General features: G+C 43.4%; 1 protein-coding gene across 1 annotated transcript in view; it reads left to right on the forward strand.

The window, feature by feature from the left end:
- The first annotated feature begins 10 nt into the window (after positions 1-10).
- Positions 11-11,346, forward strand: part of TDRD5 (tudor domain containing 5) — a 17,317-nt gene continuing 5,981 nt past the window's right edge. Inside the window, exons 1-9 of the mRNA XM_035900737.1 lie at positions 11-18; positions 590-828; positions 1,804-2,235; positions 3,047-3,174; positions 6,022-6,242; positions 7,109-7,315; positions 8,749-8,815; positions 9,767-9,967; positions 11,228-11,333. Of these exons, the coding sequence (XP_035756630.1) occupies positions 11-18; positions 590-828; positions 1,804-2,235; positions 3,047-3,174; positions 6,022-6,242; positions 7,109-7,315; positions 8,749-8,815; positions 9,767-9,967; positions 11,228-11,333 (1,609 nt within the window). The remainder of the gene's footprint in view (positions 19-589; positions 829-1,803; positions 2,236-3,046; positions 3,175-6,021; positions 6,243-7,108; positions 7,316-8,748; positions 8,816-9,766; positions 9,968-11,227; positions 11,334-11,346) is intronic.

Here is an 11,346-nt window from a genome sequence, read left to right on the forward strand (position 1 = left end):
AGGCGGAGGGATGGCGCGGTGGGTGCGGGCATGGCCGGGGGCGGTAGCGGTCTCCGAGGCCTCTGTGGGGGGTCCCCAGGCGGTGGTTTAGGGGCACAGGTGTCTCTTTAGGAGACAGTGACCCCATGGGGCAGAGGGCGGGATTCCCCAGGCCCGTGTTTAGGGGCACAGGGATCTCTGTGAGGGGTGGTGAGCCCAGGGGGTGCGGGGGATCCTCAGGCAGCAGTTTAGGGGTGCAGGGATGCCTGTGGAGTGGTAGGGTTTGTAGAGGGCAGTCCCTGGGGCAGGGGTTTAGGGGTGCACTAAACTCTGGGGGATGCAGTGCTTGTAGGGGCCGTGATCCCATGGGGACTGGCAGTGAATGCAGGAGCCATGATCTTAGCTGGGACAGTGGGTGCCAAAGGGTGGCAGCTCCAGGGGTGCAGGCAGGGAAACATGGGGGTTGGTAGGTAGTGGCTGTTGGTGGTTCTGGCTTGCTGCCCTCTTCCCCCCCGCCAGCTTTCAGTTGCTAAGTGGTAAAAAGTTTTTTGCCTGTGTTTGAGCAGCTGTGGTATGAGTTGTTGTCTGCTTGCTTTTGTTTCCCCTTTAGGGTGGACACATCAAAGCAGGTGCAGTTTATGGAGGTGCTGAAGAAGGAGGTGAGATCACTGCTAATGGCTGCCAAAGAGGGCTTAACCCCAACACAGCTGGAGCAGGAGTACATGGCCATGATTGGCAAACCTCTCCCTCTACGTGACCTGGGTTTCCGTTCCGTCTTGGAGCTGGTGGCAGAAATGCCTGAAGTCGTCAGAGTCTGTCCTTATGAGAAAGGCACTTTTGTCCTCAAAGGTGAGGTTTTGTTTCCTTATGTGTGGAGTTGTTTGGAACCCCGTACTAGTATGAAGTGATACTCCAAAATGGGGATGTGCAGGATGAATTCCCAAAGCTGTAGGTCACGTATCTCTGTTATTCTTTTTCTTACATAGCTCTGTTTAATTTCTTGGCTTTGATGTTTCTTCCTGTATTTTGATCTGCCTTTTAATGCTTTTCTGCTGTTTCCTTCTCAAAAATCACATAGGCTTCTAGTTATTTTTGTACATTTTGCATTCTGCACTTAGTTTAGAAACTGCAGTAGCATTTCTTACGGGCACACTAGAACTAAGTAAGCTTCATTTTTCCTGTAAATGTGGACTACGGCAGGAGCCAAAACTGGGGATGGGGCCTCTTGGGAGGAGTCATAAATGTTTCCCTACCTGACCCCATGGGAAGTTTAGTCTGTATCAAAGAACCTTTCTCATTTTCCTTTTCTTTGGGGAAGAGCTGTGGAAACAAATGGTAAGTGCAAGAGTTGATTGGGAAGGGTGACATGATTTTTTTTTTTTTTGAGTGCTACAGTAAGACAAGAAAAAGTTGTTTAAAAGCATGGAAGAGACCTGGGTGGGTGGGTGCTCTATAGTGGGTGTTTACTGTGATTCTGGCTGATTCTGAGCTATTTCCTGTTTTCCCAAGAAAACTCATAGGAGCTGGGGTTCCTGTTGGGATTCTGTGTCCAAGAATTTGACCTGCCTTTCTACCTGGTTCTGGATTTATAGGAATGAAGATGCAGGTTGTTGGCTGTTAAATCTGGTTCAGTCCAGTTTGTAAAGGGAGAGGAGGAACAGTGGTTGCCCTGCTGGAAATCAGCCATGAGTTAGTGTGATTGCTCTTGAAAGGAGACACCTGCTTCTGAAAAGGGGCAGAGGAAAGAAGAGGAGCTTTGCCTGTGTAAAGCTTTTAATGGTTCACTGTTTTGGTAGTCTAATAGTTTATTTCTTTCTGTTGTAGCCATTGCAGATGAGACCACCAAAGCAATTGCCAAGCTGGTTGCCAGACAGAGGAGAAGCGCTAGGGCACGGAAGACTGCTGCTGTGAGGGCAGATGCTGCTTCTCTCTCTAAGAATGCACAGAGTTTCCCTCAGAGGGGCAGGGCTCCTGTCCTGCCAGTGACAGTGAAGGCTGAGCTGCAGGATCTGCTGAGTTCCTCACCACTTCTGCTCTCAGACTTTGACAAGGCCTTCTTCAGACGCTTTGGCCGGGCTTTCCAATACACGCAATATGGATTTTCCTCCATGTTTGAAGTCCTCAGAAGCATGTCTGATATCATTGTGGTTGAGCAGACAAGAGAAGGTTCCTTGCTGACCCTGAAGAAGTACCTGGCAAGTGAGATAGAGAAGGAGGAGGTGCTGCAAGGTGGGGTGCAGGAGGAGGTGCCGCAAGGTGAGGCGGTGTGTTATTTAACTGAAAGCACGTAGCTCTTGCAAGCGCTGTGGCAAAGCAACTGTGTTTCAAGCAGATGTTGCTGTACTTCCAGTTGCTGTAATAGTCCTGGTTCCCCTGGATTTTAGCACGGAGGGGCTGTGGGGTTCTGCAGAAGCAGCTGGCACAGGGGAGGTAGTAGAGCGCTTAACTGGAAGTTCTCTACAGGTTGTCACAGTTTTTTGTTGTGAGGTGTAGCCCTTTCAGAGTATGAACTTTCTGAATGTGTGTGCAGGCCTAGAACTTCTAGTCATTCCAGGCAATAAATAACAAACCTAGAAGGATCTCCTGAACATCTGCTCCCCAGGCTGGTAAAGCCTTTTTGATGTTCTTTTTGAGACTGAAGGTTTAGCACTGGTCTGAAAGCCACAGCTACGACGTTCCACAAAAGAAAACAGAAGTCACTACAGATGTCCTCAAGCGTTCCCGTAACAGCTATGAGAGAAGGCAGAAAATCACATGTAGTTCCTGCCAAATTTCTGACTTTTCTGGGGAAAATTCATTTTAGCATTGTTCTAGCAATTGATTTAACCCTTAGCATGCTTACAAGAGTAAGTGGGTTTTGTTTTATTTCTTTAAAATGTATTAATAACAGTGAAGGATGCCTTTCAAGTGAATCCTCGTGAATGTGGTGGCTGTGAATATTACAAGAGATCGGGAAAACAGCACCAGTGCTTTCAGACTTTTGTTTTCAGATGTCTTCTCTTTCTGCTTAATATGTAACACTGCATCAGTCCAATAAAGAATAACAGCTGAATTATTGTCTTTACAGCAGCACCTGCAGCTGAGATGCCTCCTTTGGAACCCAGCTGTGAGGTAGAGAGCTTGCACCTGACAGCAAAAGAGAAGTTGGAGCCAGTGGAAACACAAGCAGTAGATTTGAATGATGGCCTCAAACAAGTAAGTGGCTGGATGAGTGATCTGTAGCTTTATCGTGTTGTAATCTAGGGCGTGATACTCTTTTTACTGCTTTTGTTTCTTTTGAGTTTGTATTGTTGATGCACTGCTGCTTCAGAAAACTTTTGTACCTGTTCTAGATGAGTCTGGAGGTGACTGACTCATACTGACCTGGTGTATAGCTTTAGATGCCATCCAGACTAGGTCTTTTTATTGTCTCTTTCTGGTCTTGAGATCTATGTTGCAGATCATCCAAGGTCAGTTAAGCATGATCTTGCTCCCTTACAATAGTGGTGATACCTTTTGGTGTACTTACTTGTAATTGGACTTTAATAACTTTGTTCTGAGACTAGCTGTGTGGAATTTCCCCTGCTACAGTAGGCAGGGTTTAAATGTCAAGCAGCTGTGTGACAGAGCTGGGAATTGCTCCTCAGAGACCTTGATACCTGTTGTCTCAGCTACTATTTTGTTGGACTTAAAAAGTTTTTATTTTTTGTTTGTTTGTTTAGCAGTGTATTTTTAGAAAGAGCTGGAGAAGAACAGTTACAGAGGCTCTGAACTGCCAAACCTGATGGGGAGAATTTGTTTGTCCTCCCTCTATTTTTATTATTTTTTTTCTTTTGAACACATTTAGTCCTTTTCTCAGGAAAATCTCCCTACTGAGAGTTAGTTCCTCTGCCTCACTTGTCTTGTGGCTGTATGCAACTGTATGGTTGGAGCACATAGGCAGGGAAAGGGTCCCAGGAATTCATGAATTTGGTTTTTTATGCACTAATGAACTCGGAAGCCCGGGACTACGAGTTGGACTTTGTGCAGCACTTCACAAAACATGCCCTTTAGAGATTTTTGGCAGGCTGTTCCGATCCTTTAAAGAAATTTTAGTTCAGTGTGATGAAGTTCACGGGGAATTCCCCTAGATCAAATAAAGTCTGCTTGTGGGAAGGGTAAAAAAGGGTGCATGTGGTCCTGGTAACCACAACCTCAAGTCAGATCACAAATGGAACCCATTTAAAGATCCTAGCAGGATAAGTTTTGGGAGAGGTTTCTATGACTAGTATTCCTCATGAAACACAAAGTTTGCCATTTTGCTTTAAAAAAAATCCCTGAAGGGGAGGAGCTCAGGTTGGAATATGTCACTTTGCATATGCAATGAACACTTGTTCATCTGGATGCTGTAGAGGGGAAAGTTGCAGCCTGATCCCCACCCTGCTGCAAGGTACCTGAGTATCCAGTTAGGAGAGACTAATAGTTTTAAGTATTGTAAGGGACAAAGGAGGAACAAGGTCTGAGTCAATCGGCTCTGCCCCGAGAAGGGTAAAACACAGAGAGCTGCTGCTCTCAGCAGCTTTTCTTGCTGCCCTGAGCAGAAGGAAAGGTATCATCCACCTCACACTCCGGCAGCTGCCAGTCCAGCATAGGGCAAGGAGTTAGCCAGCTGTGCAAACCATACCTCTTGTAAGCCTAGTTTTACAGTGCATTATGTTGGTTTATCTTTTTATAATTTTGTTGCTTTTTTGTAAACGTGTTTTTAAGGACATGTCTTCTACATCTTTCACAGAAATGTCTGTTGTTGTTACCAGTGTGTGAGCTAGATTGTAAAGATCATGTGTGCCCTTAACAGTGTGATATGAAGAAGCAGTCTGGGAACAAAACTGTCTCTTAGAAATGCCCCTATTCACAGGCACTTCTCAGAGGAAATCCATGAAATGTGAGGATTTTTTAGAGGTGGTGATGCTGCTGCTCAGGCAAGAGCTCCCTCAGTTACTCTTTAACTCAAAAATGTTAACTTGCTGTGTAACTCAATGTTTTAGTTGAAATTTTTAACTCAAAAAAAAATTCAAGAGCGTTAGCCCTTGCTCAGTCTGCAGAATGAGAGACTCTCATCTGCTTCTTAAAAAAATGGTTAAGAGTTGGTATTGCAAAAAAACACTGTTTGCAGTTGAATTTAGCCTGATAAGCAATGGGGTATGTACTGGAAGACAAGTTTCCCATATATTGACCAAAGTATAATGCAGTGGTAACTTACAGCATATTTGCTATGAGTAAAATTGAAATAATTTTGAATTCTTATCATTGGAAGAGTGCTGCTTGTTGGCACAAAAGCAAGCTCCTGAGGAAGTGAATGTAGCTGATGTCTGATTAAGGTTCTTATCTGTACTAGTTCAAGTGAAATAATGTTTTCAGCAGTTAAAGAATAATGCAAAATTGTAAGCTGTGCTGACAATTTATTCACGTACAAATTTGTTTAGAGTGAGAAAAGAGCAGAATTTGTGGGTTTTGTTTATTTTTATCCTTGCTAGTTTTGTTTATTTTTATCCTAGCTCTAGTGTGCAAGTGAGATGCATTTGTGCCTTCTGTCGCTTTTGAATCATTTTTAGATACAGTTTTGCTGGTTCAGTCATGTACTCTTTCATGGTCACAGAACACAGAAATAGCATCTCTTGGGTAAAATCCAACAAGCAGGTGGGTTGTGTTTGGGGTTTTTCTTGGTGTGGGTTTTTGTTTTGTGTTGTGCTGCTTTAGCAAAAGCTATTTGATAGTTTTGTCTAAATATGTGCAATGATTCCAGTTCCTTTCCTTTATTCCTTGCAGGAATATGAGCAAGGTATTTTTCTTGCACCCTTCTTTACACTGGAGGGAAGAAGGAAGGGAGAGAGTGTGAAAATAAAATCTTCTATCCCAGGGAAAGTTTTAATCTAAGTTTGCACCATTTGTTGGGCTTCTCTCATATTCAATAATTCACAGGTCCCCGGGAAAACAGAACTGTTTTTTACCTTAATGGAAAGACCAATCATGTGTGTTCAGTGCATGACGAGACATGAGTGCTACCTTCCTCTTACCTCTTTGCAGCCTCAAGATTTGGAGCAGTCCCTGCTAGATAATTTGATAATGACTCCAGAAATACCCCCAGACGCTGTTCAGGACAGAAGCCTTTGCAGTTTACCACCACTGGAGAAAAGATGCTTGGTGGGAGTCTTTGTGGAATTCATCATCTCTCCTAGCCAGTTCTACATCCACATCTGCAGCAGGGAAACATCTGATAAACTGCAGGATATGATGATTGAGATGAGGTGCGAACGTGCTATACTGATTCAATACTACTACCTGTTGTGTGTGTTTGCACTGAGAGAACAGAGCACCCAGCTGTTAGTTATGGTCACTGCTGGCTTGGTTACTTAATATGGAAGTGCTAGTGCTGTACTCATACTCATAATGCTTTCCCATTCCTTTTTAACTAGCAAGCAAAAAGAATTCATGGGGTTTTTGGCTGTGGCCTAGATGTTCTTAAACTTTAAAAGCCTGGAAAGGTTATGGAAAGGAACTTTAGGGTTCCTTTGCACCTCTCTTTTGTCTGCGCTACTGTTCCTACTGTGCTCAGTTAAGGCTTTTACTTCCATCGCCAACACTTACCAAGAAGCAACAGGTAATAGGCCTTTGTCATATCCGTATTTGAAAGCAAAACCCCATTAGTGGCTTTGTCAGTTACATTAGGCACTTGGGATTCTATTCCGCCACAACAGTGATACAATTGTTGTTAGTTTTGTGCCAAAGTAAATGCTTGATGTCCGTGGAGCACATGTAAGTGTGATTACAGACTCTGCAGACAGATACTGTGTATGTGAGACAGTATTCCAGAACCTGGATCATAAGAAGCACTAACGTGTCAAGGTAATGCTAAAAATTAATGACTAAAATGACTGACATATCTGATTAATCCCCGTTAATTAACTTTTTGTTGGACTCCAAGAATATCATTCAAATGTTAAAAGTTTGGGGTTGCATTTTTTATTGTCATTTCAGTTTAAGTGTAGCAGAACAGAGATGTAAAACCTCTATTAAAACAATGAAATGAGGTTTCTTCTGAAACCCTGTGTATTTCTCTTTGTTCATCGCCTGCATCCTACCAAGCACAGTCTTTCATTGTGATCTTTTGCAGACACTGTTACTCAAATAAACTTGTTTCTGATCGTTATATCATGCCTGAGTCTTCAGTACAGCCTGGACAGCTTTGCTGTGTAACAGTCTCAAAATGGTGGTACCGTGTTATCATCCACCGTGTGATCAATGACCAAGAAGTAGAGGTGTTCTACCCAGATTATGGAAACCTCGAAATTGTCCGAAGGTCTTGGCTGAGATTCCTCAAGTAAGTAAATTAAATGTGGGGGACAGAATCACAGAATGGTTGAGGTTGGAAGAGACCTCTGGAGGTTGTCCTGTCCAGCCTCCCTGAGCTATCTAGGGCACACTGCCCAGGACCATGTCCAGAAGGCTGTTGAATGTCTCCAACGATGGAGACTCCACGACCTCTCTGGGCAGCCTGTTCCACTGCTTGCTCACCCTCATGGTAAAAATGCTGCTTTCCAGCTGGTTGGTCCCCAGCATCTACTGGTGCATGGAATGGTTGCTCCCCAAGTGCAGGACTTCGTTGGACTTCACAGGGTTCCTGTTGTCCTGTTTCTCTGTCCTGTCAAGGTCCCTCTGAATGGCAGCATGACCCTCTGGTGTATCAGCCACTCCTCCCAGTTTTGTATCATCAGCAAACTTGCTGAAGGTAGACTTTCCCCCATCATCCAAATCGTTAATGATGGTGTTGAACAGTATTGGACCCTGTATTGATTCCTGGGGTACACTGCTACTTCCTGGCTTCCAACTAGACTTTGTACCACTGATCACCACATTCTGGGCCTGCCCTTCAGCCAATTGTCCATCTACCTAACTGCTTATCCAGTCCATACTTCATTAGCTTCTCTGTGAAGATCTTAAGAGGATGCAGTGTCAAAAGCCTGACAGAAGTCAAGGTAAACAATACCTACTGCTCTCCCCTCACCTGCCAGGCCAGTCATTTCATTGTAGAAGGTTGTCGGGTTGGTCAAGCATCATATGGTGAATCCATGCTGACTACTCCCAGTCACCTTCTTGTCCTTCATGTGCCTGGAAATGGTTTCCAGGATTAGTTTCCATCACCTTCCCAAGGATCAACGTGAAGCTGACTGGCATGTCTGTCTTCAGAAAGACATCCCAGCATGCAGATTTCCTAGAAAGGATCTGGGATTTTATTTCATTAATGGTGCCTTGCAGGCACTTCCTTGATTACCTGCTAATGCTTGAGATGACATTGTTTAAGACATATTTTCCTGATCATTCCAGGCCCTTTGCTCACCAACCCTGTCGATCACTCCCTCACAGTGACTTTGGGCTAAGTCCTTTCCTGTTTCTGCCTTCATTCCTCAGTCTTTGTTTTTCCCACTTTCTGTCACTTTGGGGCAAGCTCCCTGGCCACTGGCATTCTTTGGTTCAAAAGTCATTGCTCTCTGTCCATAATGTTATCATCAGAAGGGGTTCTGACTGGAGGAAGGTACTTGGGCAACAGAAGGCATAAGGGATCAGTTGTTACTGCTGTTTCTGCTGTACCCGTTCTCTGGATACAGAGTGTTTTCCAAAGCTCCTGTTGCGTTTTATTCATAAGTGCACAATCCAAGAGGTGCCTATCTATTCCTAAGCTGATTTTAAAACCCAGAAGAGGAGGAAGTTCTGCTGTCTTTCCTGTAATGGTGATGCCTTTATTTTATATTGTAGGTGGTGCTACTTGAAGCTCCCTGCTCAGGCCATCCCATGTTCCTTGGCATGGGTAAAACCTGTGGAGGTATGTGTTTACATGCAATTTTGTTTATTGACATATGTATGAGAGCTATCAAGTAGAGGTTGGCTTTTTCTCCTGATAAGGGCAAACATTTGGATTCATTCAGATCCTGTTGATGTTTACAGCAGAATTGCTGCTGTTACATTCAGCAGAGTATGACTGCATAAGTCTCTGTCTCTGCAAGTGATAACCCTTCTGCTCTTTGTTCTCCTTATGATCAGAGTGTTCTTGCTTATGTTGTCGTGGAAACAGATAGCTGCTGTTAGGCAAATGAGCAAACTTGTTTCTTCTTTTGCCAGTAGTTTTCCAGGGTCCTTCTAAAGCCTTGGTAGCTCCAGCCCTCTGTTTTAAAAATTTCTTCTGTGGCAGAGTTTTAAGTGAGTTGGTTTGATGCAATCAGCATAGCCAAAGAATTACAGAGGTCATAAGAAAGTTTCTCTGTGCTGGGAAACCGTTGGTCAAGAAGCCTGAGAAATACATCTCTGAAGGAAAGCATGTGAGCAGAGTTGCTTCTTCTGTGTTTTAAAGACATTATTTTTAAAAAGTTACTTCCTCTGGTTTTTGAGGGTTGAAAAATCACAATTTTCATTGCAGTGAAGCTTAGCAGCTACTTTTGACACTTTTACTGTTTATAATGACGTGATTCCAGGAATTAAAAACAAACAAACAATTGTATTTTGGGCAGTTGTGATAAAATCACTAGTGAATGCCATCAAATGGTATTTGAAAATAGGTATTTAGGGTGAAAGGGCATTCCCAGCATAACTAGCATTGCAGGCTTTGGGGCAGTTGGGTTTAGTTCAGTGCTGGGAAGCTTGTCTGCCTGACTTTCCTGTGTTTGTCCCTAGCCTGAACTAGCTTAATTGCCTTTTTGACAAGTGCTCACAAGGGAAAGTCTCAGGCGGTGGATGTTCCTTTGTTTATAGTAACTTTACATTCTTGTTTCTTCTTCAGGGTATGTGGTCCAATGCAGCAACTCTCCTATTCAAAAAACTATGTGGCTCCAAGCTACTTGTGGGCATCGTGGATGAATATGTGAATGGCATTTTGCATCTCTTCCTGTGTGACACGTCCACTGAGGAGGATGTCTACTTCCACTGTGTCTTGAGGGATGGGGGATGTGCTGATGTCTGCGGAGAGAATGTTCCTTCCCAGGTCAGGAAGAAGGCGTGTGCTGCTGAAGGGAAGGGCAGGGAAAAGATCAATTGGGTGCCTGTAATGGGAAGATCTTTACCTTGAAGCAAGTAGTTTTGTGAAGAGCAAACCTGCTATTCCCTGCTTTCCTGTAACTTACCATTTTGTGACTGCATCCCACGGTGTCTAACTCTATGGTGAGAGCTTGCTTTTTGGGTAAGCTGGAATCTGATGATACACCAGAGATGTTCTGGTTTAGTAGAACAAATTATTTTCATCCTGCCTTCTAACAGTGGATTAGAAGGGTTTGATTTTTTTTTAAGTTGATTAGCTTGTAGGTATTGTGGATGCATCTGGAGCTGGCACACATCTTGTGTTTAAAAAAAAAAAAAAAAAGTAAAATAGTTATAGATGATCTGAGCATAAGGCCAAACTGAGATTGAATTGAGAGGTTGTAAAGAGATGTGTTAGTTACTATGCCATCTGTTGTTAATTCCAGAGAGTTTTGTTAGTCATAAGTTGAGGCCCCTGCTTCATCGAAATGATTAATGAGAGCAAGCTGATTGGATTTTATTGTCTGACTTAAAGTAGTGTTACATAGTGGCAGAGGCAGTTGAGTGAGGAACAGGATAATTAAATTATTTTGGTCTTCTCTGCTCTAGGCATTGAAGATTGGTTATGCCATTAACAAACTGAATCATGGAAATGGTCTCTCTTTAAAAAGTCTCTTACTTTGCCAGTGTAATGTACCATGTTGGACAGCATAACCATGGTAGATGGCACGTTGTACCTTGGATTCAAATTGTAAGCCAGAGCAGAGAGCATTTATGATGTAGGCCCATCTATGTCATTAACTGGATGTCTCAGCTCAGTTTCGGTAAGAACTGTGTGGATATGAAAACCCTTAGGGAGGTAGTGCCATGATTTTATATCTCAGCAGAAAGTCAGGCTTTACAGCCTGGAGTGCTTGTATCTGTTGTTTTATTCAGTAGATGCAGAATGCGTGTTTTGGCAGGATTAGATCCTATGATTGTATTTTTGCATGTGTACGTCCAGTTTGAGGGGAAGGGGGGACATTGCTGAGTAATTTTGTTGCTGGAGGGAGGGGTGTTTATTTTCATAGTAAGACAATTTCTGCAAGAATTTGGAGTTAACTTGTGGGTGCTGTGCTTCTTCATAAAACCTATTAGAAATTTGCTGAATCCTTTTTATTCTTTGTGATAGTTACAAACATGGTTTTCTTGACTGTACCAAGGGGGTTTTTTGTTTGTTTGTTCCTAGGGATTCAAGGAACTGAATCCTTCAGCCTTGTATGTTCAGCCCAGTGGAAAACAGGAGAATGCAGAACTGTTGGAGCCAGACGTTAACTTGCAGAAGGAATCTTTAGGTGGACGCTGGTG

Source organism: Egretta garzetta, unplaced genomic scaffold (assembly GCF_000687185.1).
Source record: "Egretta garzetta isolate BGI_Z169 unplaced genomic scaffold, ASM68718v1 scaffold598, whole genome shotgun sequence".
Lineage (NCBI taxonomy): Eukaryota > Metazoa > Chordata > Aves > Pelecaniformes > Ardeidae > Egretta > Egretta garzetta.